General features: G+C 35.8%; 1 protein-coding gene across 5 annotated transcripts in view; it reads right to left on the reverse strand.

Annotated features, from left to right (window-relative positions):
* ncanb (neurocan b) overlaps positions 1-18857 on the reverse strand; it is a 181223-nt gene that overhangs the window by 48443 nt on the left and 113923 nt on the right. For all 5 annotated transcript variants that reach the window (XM_058760549.1, XM_058760545.1, XM_058760547.1 and 2 more), the window contains one exon: positions 11439-11555. In XM_058760549.1, the coding sequence (XP_058616532.1) occupies positions 11439-11555 (117 nt within the window). The remainder of the gene's footprint in view (positions 1-11438; positions 11556-18857) is intronic.

Genomic DNA, 18857 nt, shown 5'->3' on the forward strand with positions numbered 1-18857 from the left:
AGGTTCACATGTTGTTCAGGTCTTGGAGCTAGTGTCACTGACATGGACCCCTCCTCCTTCAGTGCATTCACTGTCAAACAGCAAACTCCACTTTCTGACCATAACCAAACTAACATTTATATTAAAACAAATCACACACCAGAACAAAACAAGCTGGAAACCTGCAAATTGTATCAGGTCCAGCAGAGATATAAACGGACTCCAGACAGTGCAGAAAAATTTATCCAAGCCCTGAATTCTGAAGAACTGAAGAATCTAATCACTATATTTATGAATAAAAAATTTGAAACAACTAAAGATGGTGTTAATTTGGCTAAAAATGAAATCAATTACATATTTCAAAAAGCAGCATATATAAGTGAATTGAAAAAGAAACGCAAACAATACACTAAGAAAAAAACAACAAAAGTTGAAAAATGGTTTGATTCAGACTGCAAAACATTAAGAAAACAACTAAGAAAATTAAACATGAGGAACCATACAACACCGACATAAGAACTGAATACTGTTCAAAACTAAAACAATACAAAGACACAATTAGAGCAAAAAAGCAACACCATCTGACCAAAAGTTTACAAGAAATAGAACATTCAATAAATCATAATCGGTTCTGGGATATGTGAAATAAACTGAGCACAACAAAACCACAAGACCTACCAATACAAGATGGAGATATTTGGACAAAGAATTTTGAAAATTTGTATAAAGAAATCCCACCAAAACAACTCAAAGACAATTATAATCTGATCAAACAAAATCTACAAACCTATGAAGACACAATTAAAAATAATCCAAATCCACTTGACTTCCCAGTTACATATAAAGAATTGACAAACAAACTCAAAAGCCAACATTTTTTAAAAATCTTGTGGTCCTGACAACATTCTAGGTGAAATGCTGAAGCACACCTGAGCTTCAGACAGCTGTGCTCAAATTATTCAGCCTTATACTTAGTCCAGGCTGCTTTCCTGACATCTGGAGCAAAGGACTCATTACCCCTATTCATAAGAGTGGAAATAAACTGGACCCTAATAATTTCAGAGGCATTTGTGTGAGCAGTAATCTGGGGAAGTTATTTAGTAGTATTTTAAACCATAGAATAGTAAACTTCCTTAACGAACACAGTGTCCTGACCACATTTACACCCTAATCAATAAACACGTAAAACAGACCAAAAATGGAAAAATATTTGCATGTTTTATCGATTTCAAAAAAGCATTTGATTCTATTTGGCACTACGGATTATATTATAAGCTTTTACAAAGTGGTGTAGGGGGTAAAGTTTATGACATTGTAAAATCAATGTATTCAAACAACAAATGTGCAATCTGAATTGACAATAAACATACAGAATTCTTCACCCAGAAAAGAGGAGTGCAGCAGGGCTGTAGCCTGAGTCTAACACTGTTCAACATCCACATTAATGAATTAGCGGTGCAGTTGGAACAGTCTACAGCCCCTGGACTTACTCTACAAGACAAAAACATCAAGCTTTTGCTGTACGCAGATGATCTGGTGCTGCTGTCAATCACCCCACAGAGACTACAGGAGCACCTAGACCTGGGCCCTGGCAGTAAACCTCGAAAAGACCAACATTATGGTCTTTCAGAAAAAGCCCAGATGTCAGGAACACAGATACCAGTTCAGTCTAGGCAGCACCGCCCTAGAACACACGATGCAGTACACTTACCTCAGCCTGATCATCACTGCATCGGGGAGTTTCAGTATGGCAGTGAATGGTATCAAAGATAAAGCTCAAGAGCTCTATACGCAATCGAGAAAAAATTCCAAAATATTGAAATACCGCTTCCAATTTGGAGTAAAATCTTTTATAGTGTGATTCAGCCCATAGCACTGTATGGAAGTGAGGTTTGGGGTCCACTCAGTGATCAGAGCTACAATAGATGGGACAGACATCCAACAGAAGCCCTACACACAGAATTCTGCAAAATGATTTTAAAACTACAAAGAAAAACACCCAATAATGCATGTAGGGCAGAATTAGGCCGATTCTCATTGATTATTAATATGCATAAAAGGTCCCTCAAATTCTGGATGCATCTTAAATCAAGTCCCACAGAACCGCTACATTTTAAAGCAATACAAACCCAAGAACTGAACCCCGAAAAGAGTCCACTCAGTCAGCTGGTTCTGAGACTTACTAACATGACTAACTCTACTAACACTAACCAGTCTCAGACCAGCACTGCTTCTCACCTAAACAGCAAAATTAATCAAATTATCAAACAATCTAAAAACAATCTGGAACATTGGAATCAAGAAACTAAAACAAAAAGTAAATTACAACTATATCGGACCATAAAATCAAATTATGAATTGGAAGATTATCTCCAGAGTGTCAGAGACACAAAGCAGAGATGGATCCTCACCAAGTACAGGCTCAGTGAGCACAGACTAGCCATCGAGACTGGCAGACACAAAAAGAGCTGGTTACCCAGAGAGCAAAGGGTGTGTGCTCACTGTGAGACAGGAGAGATCGAGACAGAGACGCATTTCGATAGATCGATAGACAGACAGATGGATAGACAGACAGACAGACAGACAGATGATAGATAGACAGATAGACAGGCAGACAAAACGATGAATTGACGGATGAACAGACAGACAGATAGATGGATAGATAGACAGACGATTAGACAGGAAGGCAAACAGATGGATACACAGGTAGACAGACAGATGGATAGATGGATAGACAGACAGACAGGTGATAGATAGACAGATGGATAGACAGACAGATAGATGAATAGACAGACAGACAGACAGATGATAGATAGACAGACAGATGGATAGATAGAAAGACAATTAGACAGGAAGACAAACAGATGGATAGACAGGTAGATGGACAGATGGATAGACAGACAGATGATAGATAGATAGACGGATAGACAGATAGACAGACAGACAGACAGACGATTAGACAGGAAAACAAACAGATAGATAGATAGATAGATAGATAGATAGATAGATAGATAGATAGATAGATAGATAGATAGATAGATAGATAGATAGATAGATAGATAGATAGATAGATAGATAGATAGATAGATAGATAGATAGATAGGAAGACAGACAGATGGATAGACAGGTAAACGGACATATAGACAGATGGATAAACAGACAGACAGACAGTGAGACAGACACGTAGACAGACAGATGATTTGACAGACAGACACATGGATAGATAGACAGACAGACGGTTAGACAGGACGACAGACAGCCAGATCAACCGACAGACAGTCAGACAGACAGAGGGACAGATAGAAAGACAGACAGATGATACAAAGACAGATAGATGGTTAGATAGGAAGACAGACACATGAACAGATAAACGGATAGACAGATGGATAGAAGGATAGATAGACAGATAGATCGATAGACAAGACAGATGGATACATGGACAAGTAGACAGACAGATGGATGGATAGAAAGACAGACAGACACACACACACACACACACACACACACAAACAGACATTAGCATTAGCATCTCTTTTCTTCTGCATGCACATCTGTGATAAGTGTTTGTGATTTAACACAGAGCGGTGTCAAAGCTCAAAGCGGCACACATTCACGTGATAGCCGTCCCGGTGAAGCTGAGATAAGAGAACCCCCCCCCATAATTCATTTCCAGAACTCATTCCCAGGACAACACGTCCATCCACCTGCCACAGCGATAAGAGGCTCCAAAACCCAGACACTGACTTCATAGGAAATCAATTTGTTACCAAATGTACAGTAAATGACTGGGCTTTACAAATTCTGTTCCCATCCTACTGCGGAGGAGCATCACACGGACGATGACTGACACCGCTGAATCAGCATCCAATCACAGGCCAGCATACATAATTTCATCCCTTCATCAGCGGAGAGTTCAGCCAAGCGCATACTACACTACAACACTCACGCTCATCACTCTGGCCTGCGTACATTTACAGACTGTTTCATTTTGTCTTGTTTTGTTATATTTTATTCTACATCTCCATCCTCAGTTGTATCTTGTCGACTTAACTGTCTTGTCTAATAATAAAAAAGCAAACACTATGCTTAACACCATATTGGCTGGAATGTCATATTCACAGTTTACTAGATTACTTAATGTACTGTTGGTTATATAATTTACTTTTGGTGCTATAATAGGCCTATACAACTAGGCTGACATCTAAAAAATATTTGTACAAGTATAATAAAAGTATAATATGTTTACAGATTTATTGTATCACTTTTTTTTTTAAAATTCATAATTTGTATTCTATTTTTATTATTCATATTTATAGTTCATGTTTTATTTATATTTAGTGTAGCTCCAAATTGTTTTTCAAATTATTTTTGTAAATGCTGTTCTGCAATTTTGTTTGCAGTGTTTACTTTTTATTTCTGTTTTCAAGAAATTAGTTATTTGTGAAAAAGTACTATAATAGGACTACATAATAGAATAAAGTTGTTGATATTTTAAGTTTATATTAGTTTAGTTTATAATAGTTAATAAATATAATATTTTGTATGAAGTATATTATTTATATTTACGAATTTAAAAAAGTTTTTCTACTTTATTTTATTTTTATTAAATTTATATTTTATTTGAATAAGTTACATTTTTTAGAAAGATTGTTTACTTAAAAATTTTTTTTTTAAATTTTTAACAAATAAATAATTGAAAAATGCTCTGCACTGTTGGTTGGGCACACTTTCTTTTAATTTGTGTTTTTAACAATTTCTTTATTTGTGAAAAAAATTACTATAATAGAATAATAAATGTTGTTCTGCATTGTTGGTTGCAGACTTTATTTAAATGTTTTTTTATGTATTTGTGAAAAATACTATAATAGGACTCAAGAATAGAATAAAGAAGTTCATATTTAAATAATAACTGGGTATTATAATTTATTAATTATAATTATATAACTGTACATAAATTGTTTACAGTTTCCATATTTGATATTTCTGTTATTTTAGTTTTTAGTAAAGGCCAACTTTTTTCTTTCAAACGGATTTTCAAATTATTTTAGTAATTATGTTTTTTATTACACACAAATAATAAATAACTGAAATTTTTATTTTCTTTAAATTACTCTAAGCACAAATAACTGTACTCTAGATATTGGTGTGAACCTTAAAAAAAAAAAAGGCATAGCAGTCCACCGGTTACAATCCCCAAATTTAGATTTATTGCATCTGACTAGTTGAGGCTTTTTGTTGCCAACTTGAAAAATAAAAGACCGACGCTTTTCTGTACAGAACTGTAAAAGTTTGGCTTTAGCTGCTGTAAACTGTAGCAATGTGGCAGTCCAGGACTTTATGGACAGCAGGTGTATACAACTTCTGTGATCGCCTGCTGAGCCAAACTCATATAAACTCGTTAATCTCCAAATCTGTGTTTTCTTTTGCTCCGCCCCCTGCTGTCGCGTTGGGCCGCCAACCGGGCCGCCCTCTACCTGTCTTTGCCAACATTAGTCTGACGGAGCAGATGGACCTGAGGTTGTTTGTGCGTGCTGGTCCTTTCCGACAGCCCGAGGGTGCAGGGATCCACACAGCCCGTCGCACCGGGGTACTTGTCAGCAAATGAAGAATGATTGTCAATGATTTGTTGATCACTTCTCCATGCAGGATGGAATGTGCCATGGGATGATTTAATGAGCCACTGGTGGCAGGCGGGGCGATCATCCCGCGTAAAGAGCAGCCAGGCACAGGGGGATTGGCTTGCCCACATAGCCATCAATCAACAGGCGCGCCGATGTGCAAGATGCTGCAGTGGGCTGAGCTTCCTCTCGGGAAACGTCCCAGAAGAAAGTTGCTCTCTAGGGTTGTAGGGCAAAAATATTGATAGGATAAACTTCATTCATCTTTTACATGCAATTATGGAGCCTGATATCAGAGGGCTGCTAAAGGGGTTATTTTGTTTTGCATGTAATAAAAAATAAATATTATAAATTACATAAATCTGTCAATTTTAATATTTTATAATAAAACATAAAATTACAATCGACAAATATAAATGTAACATAAGCCCATCAGCAATCTTTTGCTACATTTCAAATAGACACCATAATTACATTTGAAAAATTATTTTTTAATACATCAATCCATCCATTAGAAAATAAAGAAATAAATAAGAAAAATATGTAGTTATTAAATTAACTTATTATTAATTATATAAGTAATTATATAAGTAACACGTATATAAGTAATTATTGAATTATTAATATTATTGTTAAAATTAATTAAAATTACATTTACATTTACTAATTAAAATTAATTAAAAATATTAAGAATTCTAATAATTAATTCACTATCAGCAACCCCTTTTTTCTTAATTATTAAAACTAAAAAAAAAAAAAAGCTTACTAGCAAATATGTGCTATTAATAGTAATAATGCCTGTGCGTTTGCAATATGAGAAGAGGGACCAAACAAAGCCATGGAGGAAATGCATACGAGGTTAAGGGTGGAGAAAATATATGGTAGTCTGGTGGAGGCAAATGCAATGTATTACTGGAGAAAAAGGCTTGGGGGACCAAAAGGGCTGCTTTCACTCCATTTTGGAAGTGCATTGCAATTTTCATACAGCCTTTCTGGCAAATAACAACAGGCCAGAGGGGACAGGGGTCGAGGGAGCAGTACTGAAAAAGAGAATGGAGAAGTAGAGTGAAAAAGAGAGACTGAAAGATGGAAAATATGGGACGGTATATCATCCCAATATATATATATATATATATATATATATATATATATATATATATAATTTAATACTTTATGGTAGAAAAGTATTAAAATATGCAAATAAAATATTATATGGTGTATTATAAGGACCTGGTGAAACTCCAGATTCATCCAATGAAAACGTAACCCTTTCAAGTATATTATTCGATGAGATTAAATTGCTTCTCAGACTACACATATCGACTGCTTTCAACAAAGTGAATGAGTATTGAATCATATGGGTGTGCTTCAGTCTGACTGCATTACGTCTGCACTGTAAAACTGTATTTGCGCTATTCAGCTTTGACAGAAACATCATCTACTTCCCCTGAAGGCTGAATAAATATGATGGCCGGCATTTATATTTGGCTTTTCAATTGTTTTAATGCACTGCACAACCTCCCAATCCCGATTTGCAGCAGTTGTGACCCATTGACTCATTGAGTATCCTCCACACTCATTTGTTGATCTGAGCTCGGCTGATTTGATGGACCTTTAACTCTGGAATGTAGAAACTAAAATAGATGATCACCATAATCTTTATTGTTACTGAGAGAATAATATCTAAATAATGCTGCAAATCACAATAGTATGTAAATAGCATATTTAAATTATATTTACATTACACAGCTCAATAACCCACATTTTTGTATGGAATAATTTTGCATGGAATCCCACCAGAATGGCTCGTCATATACACTTCTATTGCAATTTTATCTTTACAAACTAAGGGATGAATCAAAGTTGTTGTTTATGGTAATTGACTGCATTGTGTCAATAAAAATATATTTTGAACTTAAAACATTAATTTGAAGTCAAAATTGTGTAACTGTAAATGCATTTCTGTCGTTAGGGTTAATCTGTCGTAAATACGATGGAAAACTCCTTTAACTCACAATATGTCCAGAAAGAGGATGTTTAGAGTTGTCTTGCATGCTTGAGAACAGTTACGGATAGCAATCCAAACCCGTCAAGGTATTTCTGCACCATTTTGTGTCTCAAATGAATGTGTGAACTCTTCAAGCATTCCTTAAATTATTGAATATCACCAAACTGAGGATGTGTCTCAATCCAGCTCATGTATCTCCTGGAGCGGGAGCCCGTGTAGATTGATGGACAGGCTCGTCTGGCTGATGTTGGCATGTGGTGCGTCTAAAGAAAGTGATCTTGTCCCTGCCGCGAGCCTCTTTGCTCTTTCTCATAAATGTTTCAATTGCCCGGTAGATGCGCGGTCAATAAATTATGCAAGGATCCTAAATGCCTCTTCCCAAATTGCTGAGCACAACCTGAGTCCCGAAGGACGGAGTCCAAGGATATCATGTTGCAGTGTCATGTAACGACAGTACACATTTTGTTCTTAAGATAGACAGCAAGAGATATAATGCTAGGGTGTTGCTATGTGGTTTCTAGGGTGTTTTGTGTGGTTGCTATAGGCCTAAGACCTAAAGAGACCACTGTTAAGTCTCTATGGTTTGTAGATATGGCTCAGATATTATGATTTGTAGATATGGCTCAGCGAAACCTTGTTCAATGTAAGTCTATGGAATTTGTGCCCGCATTCTCCACCAATATTTATGCTGTCCAAACTCTTGTAAAACTACACCTTTTCTCAATAAACCACCCAATATGAGGTACAATATTATTCATGTTTGCAGCATAAACGGTCATGTTTTCAGCACAGCAGGGCAAGGCTTAGCAAACAGCAGTAATGAATATGAATACAAAAAAGGAAATCAAAGAACACTTTCCCTACATAATTCATCCTTCTTTCATAAGACAACACATTGACTGCAGAGATCAAGTGTAAGGTTAGTACAAAATGTGGTCAAGAGTTTGCAGTAATATGCAATTAACCTTCTGCCTTTAGCTGTAATTAATATTACACACATTGCTAATGCAGAATCCTCCACAGGAAAAGCCAATTACTAAATCACCTGAAGGAACTTTCGACGTCCAAAAGTGTCAAACTTACATAAACATGAATTGTTTTCTTCCGAATGCCATTTGCGTCAAAAATCTGAAATGAATCCCTAAGGCTGTGCAGAATGGTATAAAATTTGTCTGTGAATCAAATCTATAGACGGGTTATTTGTGTACATGCCAATTAGCATCGTACTGTAATGCTTACTAGCACAAGTGCTAGCGACAGATTGACTGTTTGTTGTAGTTTAGCACAATTCACATATTGACTGTGCAGTTGGCTTGTGAATAGATTGATAATGAGACCCGGGATGATGAAGCTTTGCTAACCTTTGACCTCTCCACCATAACATAGCTGGGACCTTTGACATCCAGACGCTTCTCCGTAATGACACCTTATTATGGCCTGAGCTGTCTGTTTAGCTTATGAGCACAAAAGCAGTGCAATTTTTTACAACTAAAAGGTGAAAGTTAAATATAAAGACAGATAAATATATATGCACAGATTTTTGCCAGCATTACAAAGTGTTTGGTCTGATTTTGTCCTCATCCCTACATATTTTCTGCCCTAAAACTGGTTGTCAAAGACTGTAACACATATCAATTGTCGAAACTAGGTAGGATGGTCTCAAATCCCACCCATTGTGTACGTTCATCGGTCAAACACTAGGTGGCGCTGTAATTATCAGATTTAATCTTTCACTAATTACTCTGGAACGTGTGAGAATCAATTCCTTGAGATATCCTTTTAAAACTGTTGTTCATTGTCAGTTTTAAAATGTTACCGCCATTTGGATTTTTAAAAAAAATATACTTTTCAAACTCGTCCGAGACCGTTTATACACTTTGCATAGAATTTGATTTGATTGATATGTGTTTCATCTATAGACCATCATGACACATATTTATCAGAATAATTTTGATTCATCATTTCATTTTGCATCGATTCATCATTTAGTTTCAAAATCAAATACATAAGCCCATGAATTTTGGGTTATCGGCCATTATGACCTACAGTATATCTTCTGAAAGCAATCTATTAAAACATCTACAAAACTTATTGCCATTATACGAATTATGGGTGGTTTTCAGGGCCTTTTCTGCAAGTTTTATCATCTATGTGTCTTAAATCTTGAAAAGCATTACTCCTATGTATGAGTAATAGTAATAGTACTAATAATAACATGTCCACTTTTCATGATCCACTCCAATTCAGAAGGATAAAACTCTAACCTACATTATTACTGAGAAATACACCACATTATGGATCTTAACTGCTTTCTGAAGACTGTCATTTCATGCACTCTTCAAGTGATTACAGTTCTAGCTGCTCCATATATATTATTCCTGTCTCTTTTCTACCTCTTTATCCCTCTCTCCTTTTTTTCTTCACAGCATAGCCTTTCCCTCCTGTTCAGAGTGTGCTCTCATTTTCTCAAAACCCTTCCAACCTCTGGCCCAGCTCTGCTTTCACCTGTTCCTGTTCTTGTCTGACAGAGAAGAATGAGCTGTGTGCAGCCCTGTCAGATCATGCAGCCACTTCCCGTACATGCCACCTCGCAGTTTGCTGTCAGGTCTCTCTGCTTCTGTAAACCATCTTCCCCTGCAGAGCTACTCATATCGACTACACCAGGGGTTCCCAATTTTTGCAGTCAGCTGAACACCCTAGAGCCAAAATGATTTACCTGTACGACTTTTTTAAATATATATTCTAAAATTATTTTAAATATTTACAAATTTAACACATTTGCATGTTTAATTATGAACATTTGTTGACCTTCTGTAATATATAATATTCTTATATAATATGATCTTATATAATAATAATAATAATAATAATTATTACTAATTTTTATTTCTAATACAAAAATTATTTACTAATAATATATGATACATTTTATTACTAACAGAGACATAAACAACAACAACAACAACAAATGTTACTACTACTACAACAAAAATTCCTATTAAAATAAAACAATGGATATAAAAACTAAAAAAAGTGACAAAAGTTCAAATAAATCAACAACAACAATAATAATAATATTATTATTATTAATTGTTATTTCTAATAATATGTATTATTTATTTGATTACTAACAGCAACATCAAGAACAACAACAACAACAACTACTACTACTAAAATTCCTATTAAAAAAAAATTGAACGGCAAAAAGTGACAAAAGGTAAAATAAATTAATAATAACAACAACAACAATAATAATTATATGATTATTAATTGTTATTTCTAATAATATGTATTATTTATTTTATTACTAACAGCAACATCAACAACAACAACAACAACAACTACTACTACTACAATTCCTATTAAAAAAATAATAATTTGAACGGCAAAAGTGACAAAAGGTAAAATAAATGTATAACTAATAATAATAATAATAATAATAATAACAACGACGACAACAACAATAATAATAATAATAATATATATTTTTAAATGTGCTATTTTTTTTTACCTCAGCACTGGTATTTTTATTACAATTTCCCTAACCTACAGTTCCTTTATAACCTCCCGACCAAAATGATTGCATCTGATCAAGAAGCTGGTAAATTACATTTTGGTGGACATTGCAGGTCTTTGTCTTGCTAATAATCGTACTCATTGATTTTACATCAAGGGTCAAAGGCATAACCCTTAGAAAAAATGCTTGCATTGGTTTTATATCCAATTTTATCTGTGTGCATAAATTCGAGTGCACTTCTAGAGCTGCAGTGAGCTCCTTCAAACGTCCTTGACCTCTTTTGTCCCGACCCCGACCTCTCTCTTAATCCACTTACCGATCTCGCAGCTCTCTCCCGAATAGCCCTGAGGGCACAGACAACTGTATCCATCCCCCTCGGTCAAACAGCTCCCACCGTGCAGGCACGGGTTGGTCTGGCAGGGATCATCTTCTGCTGTAGAGAGAGAACGAAAAGAAAACATGTTTTACAGCCAGATTTGAACCTAAATTTCCCATATGCGCACCAAGGCTCAATGTTTGCATTGTATGTGTGCCCAACCCAAGTTTGGGCCTCACTCGTGAAACACGAGCAGGGATTTTCCACTTTCCAGACTGAAAACGAAGACGAGCCTGAGCGTATGACTTTCAACAAGGTGAGAGATTAGCACAAGTTTGATGTCATCCCCTGTTCATCATGACAGATACTCCGCAGGGAAGGACAATGCGATTCACCATGATCCCCGGCCTTCATAAATTATCCGATCATTGCCTAGAGTAGCGGAGCACACTTTCGTCTATTTTTATGGCACATTACCATACTGTTCTCGGGTCATAAACACACTTTATTTCGGTGAGCTACGACTCTTGAAAAACCTGTACGGTGAAATGTTTTGGGGTGTGGTGATATATGAAAAATTTCACAGATTAAGTCATAATTACATCAACTTACAGACAGGGAACCTTTACAAGGACGTCGGTGCACAACTTGCACTGGAAATTGATTAAGTGCTGCTTTATAATCCGTTTCCAACCACGAAACGCAATCTGACAGTGCATCAAACACACCACGTCTCCTCCGGTATAATTCCAAACACGCAATTATTTACAGCAGGGGAGATAAATCGCAACACACGCCGCCATGTGCGTTCAACTTCCCACATCTTATCGAGTTTTACTTTGTTACAGGCCTTAGGAGTTCTTCAATAGAAATTAACTGTACTATGTTTCTTGTCTGTTGTGACAGCTTGTTTTATTTCTCTCCTCTAACGGATTCTTCTTGAAGCACACAATCCCTAAAGAAAACAAAAAGTACACATGCAATGATACAAGAGCAGAGTATGAAAGCAGATTAAAGGCAAGGTTTGCGGTTGTGCTCAGTAGCTACTGTACTGCACTTGCATTTGTCTATTTGATGTATTTTATGTTTATTTTATGTATTTACAGACAGAATTCAGCTCATTTTACCATGCTGAAAAAATCAGCATGAAGTCCCATGCTGGCTCAGGCTGGATTATGATTGTCAATGCTGGTCTAGCTAGAAAACCAACATAACTGCTGCATAAATGCTGTTAAAAATATAATAAAGTACATAAATAAACCAATAAATTGCATGAATCATTTTTTTTTCAAAACATTTTCAATTTTGAAAATAATGTAATAATAAACATTATGAATATAATATACATTGTTAAAAATATTATTTATGAATGACAAATTAATAATTTATTTAAATATATTATGAATAATAATGAATCCATTCTTTTATTTAACAAAAAGCCTTTTGCTTTTGTGATATAAATGTAGAAATGTGTACTACATATGTAAAATAATATATATTACAATACACAAACGTGTGTATTGTGTGTGTGTGTATTATATTATTTTACATATTTATTATATATTATAATAATTTATTATAATTTATTATAATTATAATGGTCCCTTTTGTCCAACAAGAAACATTTTACGGTTATACATATAATATAATACAATATGTACTGGTCTTTTCTACAGGGTAGTTGACACTAGACATGAAAACTTACCAAAAGCATGTTGAAGCTAAATATTCATCCACCCATCGCTTTTTATAAATAAATTATTCATTTTTAAACAGGCTCAAGGCCTTTCTCACACTGCAAAGTGACAAAAATGAAACCATAAAATCCACATATACAGAAAACAGAAATACAATGAACTCCATGAAGGACAAAATTTGAAAGTCAGACACAGTGAATACTTTGAACACGTGAACACGTTTTGAAGTCAATTGTTCTTTCAGTCCAAAGACAACAGCCAGCAGAAACCCCCAGCTGAATGGCTGAGATTGACAAGTATATGACACATGAGTGACTGCTGCTTCATAGCCAGAAAGAGCGGATAAACATTCCCCCGCTCTCTCATGAGCTCTCAAAGCCGGCTCGGCTCAGCGAGAGGCAGCTGGGCTATTGTGAATTCTCCACGCGGGGCACGATGACATAAAGAGCCGCATTGACCAATTTTAATGAACGCTGCCCGGACCAGAGACTCCTCTTGCTCACAACTCCACGAGAGCGACAGAGTTCAAGGACTCCTCGTCATCATCGTGATGAAATGAACTCTTCAGCATCCACTCGAGAGCTTTTTCATCCCAAATCCCGTCAAACGGATCGTTTTCTGAGAGGATGGAGAGCTCTTGTCACTAAGCTGGAAATGGTGCAGGGGAAAAAGACATTCAGGTCCCAAACAATTAGTCACGACGTAGGCCATTTCTTGCAAAGATCGCTTGTCCCGATGGAGATTGCTTCCCTAAGCTGTAGATAATATGAAAATACCTCAATAGGTGGTTTGAGGTGTAAATGCAAGTGGTTATTCAAACCACATATGTAAACTTTACTCATCCCAAACAGAATTGCAATGCACAAGTGAGCAAGCAATCGTAGACAGAGGAACCTCGAAACTCAAATACTAAGTCAATATAGGACAAGGAGAACACTTAAAGGTGCCATAGAATGGAAAACTGTATTTACCTTGGCATAGTTAAATAATAACAGTTCTGTGCATGGAAATGACATATGGTGAGCCTCAAACACCATTGTTTCCTCCTTCTTATGTAAATCTCGTGAATAAAAAAGACCACTGAAAAATAGGCGAATCAGAACATAACACCGACTGTGCCGTAACAGTCGGGATCAGTACGCCCCCAACATTTGCATAACGTCTACCCGCCCATGTTTTAGGCCAGCCACCAGCGAACCTACACAGCCGAATCATCAGAAGTTCTGCAGGTATTGTGAAGAAACAAGCGAGGATAATAGCGAAAATGGCAGATCATGGGAATAAATGTTATGTTCCAGGCTGTGCAGGGGATGTGAAGTGCAGGGATGGGTTGGTGTCTGCAGTGTTTCCCATACATTGATTTATTTGTGGCGGTCCGCCACAATATCAAAGCTGACCGCCACAAATAGATTTTCCAAAAGGCTTTGACTTCATTGAATAGACATGAGCACTGCACGTTTCAAAATCGAAACCCGGTGCAAGGTGCTTTTAGATCACTGTATTTCTGAAGGAAACCGACTGTCTTGAGAAAATTTTGGATGTCATTTTCTTTTCATCTTGCATGTAATGCCTGATAAAGCGGCATTTGTGAGCGGAGCGCTGCTTTGTGTACAACGTTACCGGTGAAACCTTTATTTCTCCTGCTCTTAGCGCCTCCTGCTGGCAGAGAATGAATTTGCATATATATGCCGCCACAAATAGATTGCAAGTCTGAGGGAAACACTGTCTGTATTCAGAAAGGCACGGAAAAGCAAATAACGCGTTCTAATAAAATAACGCGAGCCACTAAAGGGACATGGTTAGCTTGTTAGCAATAGTCTGTTGCATTACAGTACATACGATTTCACTTACCACATAAACAGAGTAAGGAGAGATGACTGAGGATGATGGCGAATGATTTACAGATCCTGAGCACCACCGACAAGCATCTGATCTTGTAAAATGTGTGGTAAGTACTGCTGCTCCATAGTATAAACAGAGTACGTGAGATCGCGAATCTCGAAAGCGAAAGTGAAACTATAATGCGATCGACCGATCGTTCAAAAGCAGTTTCAATGCCCTGCGTATTAATAGCGGCTCTCTGATGCCCGCATTTTATATACAGTATAATTACCCAACGATATAACTGCGAGAGAAAGTATTGAAATATATATTTTCCTCCCTGTGTGTGAGCTACTGAAATGAGCTGCACTGTGAAACAGCCAATCAAAGCAGAGCTCAACACTGAGCTGAACTGAGAAACAGCCAATCAGAGCAGAGCTCATTATTATTCATGACCCTTCCAAATAAGCCAATAACAAACCATTTCATTCTAGGGAGAAATCCTAGGGTTGTAAATGCACATGTAAAACCGTTTCTGGAGATTTTTTGCCCTTACCTAAGCCACATACCTTCTATTTAGATATCAGAGAACAATTTAAATACTGCATCAGTGCATTCTATGGCACCTTTAAAGGAAAGATTTGCGGATTAGCAGATTGGATCTAGATCCATTTTCCAAGTTTAAATGGAATGTGACACTCAATCGGACTGTTATAGGATCGATCAAGGTGTATTAAAATATGCCAGATCGAATCTGTTGTTTCCATTCCCATTCCCGCTCTCTTTCATCCCTGTACTATTTCTGTCAATAAAAAGTGTAAATGAAAATGATAAAAACAATAGTTTTTAACCATGACAAAAAAATAATTAAAATAAAAAATACATTTGAAATAAAAATAGTAAAAAAGTTAATGCTTTTGTTAATGAAAAGGGACAATGACAATAATAAAAACAATAATTAAAAAGCAAAAAATAAAGAAATAATTAAAATAAAATGTTAAATTTTAAATATTTTAAATAAAAATAGTAAAATGATGAATTAAAATTAAACAAAATAATAATAATAATAATAATAATAATAATGATTAAACTGTTTATAAAACAGTTATAAAAGTTTCTGTCAGTAAAACGAAAATGATGAAAACAATAATTAAATACAGTGACAAAAATAAAAAAGTATTAGTTAAAAAAATTATTTAAATAAAATAAAAATAGTACAAAAGTGGCAAAAATTAAAATAAAATAAAATTAGGAATATCATTAAAACAGAAATAATAACTAAATTTACTGTTTCTGTCAATAAAGTGACAATAAAAATGACAAGTATATGTTCATTAAAATAAAATTCTTATTAACTTCAAAATAATGAAAATAAAAACAGTAAAATGTGACAAAAGTGAAAATAAATTTATAATTAATAAAAAAACAAATACTACTACTTCCAATTAATCAATTTTGCTAATTTAAATAGATGTGTAAAAGTGTAAAAAAAAGTTTTCAATAAAATACTTGACGTTTCTTTGTAAATGCATGTGAAATTTACTAGTAAGAAAACTGAAAGTTGAAAAAGAAAATTGAAGAGTGAAAATTGTTTCTATACCATTTTTTCAGTGTAGTGATCTGATCAATCAAGACGCATGAAGTGACTTTTACATGTGGTGAATGAGTAGAAGGGTGGATAAACAACCACAACAAAGAAAACAATGCAACAACATGAAAGCAATAGCAGTTAAAAGCCTTTTCCATTTCATGCCGTTGGGTTATGATTAATTACACAGTGAGCTTAAAATAGTTCCTTCTTCCCCAATTCCGTCTCTTTTTATTTCTCCATGACTTTCTCACTAAAGTCCACGCACTGTTCATGGTCTCAGAGGACCCTGAATGGAGCTCATCCTGAGATGGAAACGACTGCTCAGATGATCAACACTACAAACAATATAAGTGGATAATAGTCATTTGTCATGATAAATGCTTGATTACAAAAGAGCTTCAATACATCAAGTGCCTGCATCACAACTTCTCCCAAACAGCATCTCATTTGCACAACTTTTTGGAGGAATCAATCAAAAAGACTCACAAATGAGCGTCTAACTCATGAGTCACTTGTTTGAGCGACTAGCTCTAACCCACAATTTCACTATGTACTGAACCAAACAGAAACAAAAACAAGTCTGCTTGTAAAAAAAAATGCAAGTTTTAAGAGCTAGAAGAGCGACTGACCTCCAAAGCAGATGCCGAACCATTAAAATGTGATCTTTTTATTCAGCCGCTATCTCTCAAAAACACAGTCCATGGCCATGAGGGACAGTCTCTAGGAAAATAAAATACTAATACAGCACTTCACCGCCTAGACTCTTAAGTGTACAGGCTCCCTGCTCTCATAAACAAGCTGTTTATGATGCTACGCTGAGGCCCTTGTTAAGGGAGAAATACTTGAAGACTTCATCGCAGTAAGATCCAATCAAACCCTCTGAGATCTTCACACTTGAAAACAATAGATGAAAATGATAGTGGCTGGCCTGCACAAATAAATCTCTCTGTAGGAATAAAGTGTTGCAAGAACTTCAGCAATACTTCTGAACCTCGTGTCCACTGCTACAGGGTGATGTTTTGCTAACATCCCCTGAACATTTACAATAGTTTGTAGAGACAAACTGTGACCTGGCCTTTTATGGTAAGTCAGTCAGTTGGCGACCATCTTAAAAATGCATCCAAGCAGTATTTTTGATGTATAGGAAGGACTGAAATCTCCAAAACACTTGGTCAAGATTATGATTAATAATACTTAATAATATACTTAAAAATATATAGAGCTTAAATTTAGCTAGTTTAGTTTAAATTTGCTACTTTGTTTGCGCCTTTATAGTTAAAGGGATAGTTCACCCAAAAATGAAAATTACCCCATGATTAACTCACCCTTAAGCCATCCTAGATGTATATGACTTTCTTCTTTTAGACGAATACAGTCAAGAGTTATAATAAAAATGTCCTGGCTCTTCTAAGCTTTATAATGGCAGTGAATGGGGGTTGAGATTTTGAAGCCCAAAAAAGCGCATCCATCCATCATAAAAAGTGATCCACACGGCTCCACAAGCCATTCTGAAGCGAAGCGATGTGTTTGTATAAGAAAAATATCCATATTTAAAACTGTAAACCCTAATCTATAGCTTCCGCTAACTGTCGAACTCGTGTTCATGAGAGAGTGGCGTTTCAGCGGATGACATAGGCGTAGCGTAAGCTCCGGTGAGAATATGCTAGTCTCGTGAGAACCAAGTTTTGTTTACATCAAAGGAAAACCAGTCTCCTCTTGGCTTATATCAAAATCCTCTGACATTTTCCTTTACAAATCCTCATTTTGTACTTCTAATTTGTGACCGGTGTTTTGTTTTGCTCTCTCCTCTGTACTTCCGCGCTCGTCACTGCGTGCGCCTACGTCCTCCGTCAGATGCTGGAACGCCACTCTCTCATGAACATGTGTACGACAGTTAGCTGAAGCTAGATATTACAGTGTATAAAGTTTTAAATATGGACATTTTTCTTCCACAAACGCATCAACTCACGTGTGGAGTACTTTTTTATGATGGATTGATGCACTTTTTTGGGGATCAAAATCTCAACACCCATTCACTGCCACTATAAAGCTTGGAAGAGCCATGACATTTTTAAATATAACTCCTATTGAAAGAAGAAAGTCATATACACCTAGGATGGCTTGAGGGTGAGTAAATGTGAACTATCCCTTTAATATGAATGTACGTTCTAGAGCAAGCAATCACTATCAAAAAGACAACTGGCTCTTTTAACTAGAAGTCCTAGGAAGTTTGAATTTACAAGTTGGAAAGTCATAGTTACAACATCAAGTGGATTCAAATCACTTTGGTCGAAGTAAGATGGCGATGCT

This window comes from Onychostoma macrolepis, chromosome 22 (genome assembly GCF_012432095.1).
Source record: "Onychostoma macrolepis isolate SWU-2019 chromosome 22, ASM1243209v1, whole genome shotgun sequence".
NCBI classification, from domain to species: Eukaryota; Metazoa; Chordata; class Actinopteri; order Cypriniformes; family Cyprinidae; genus Onychostoma; species Onychostoma macrolepis.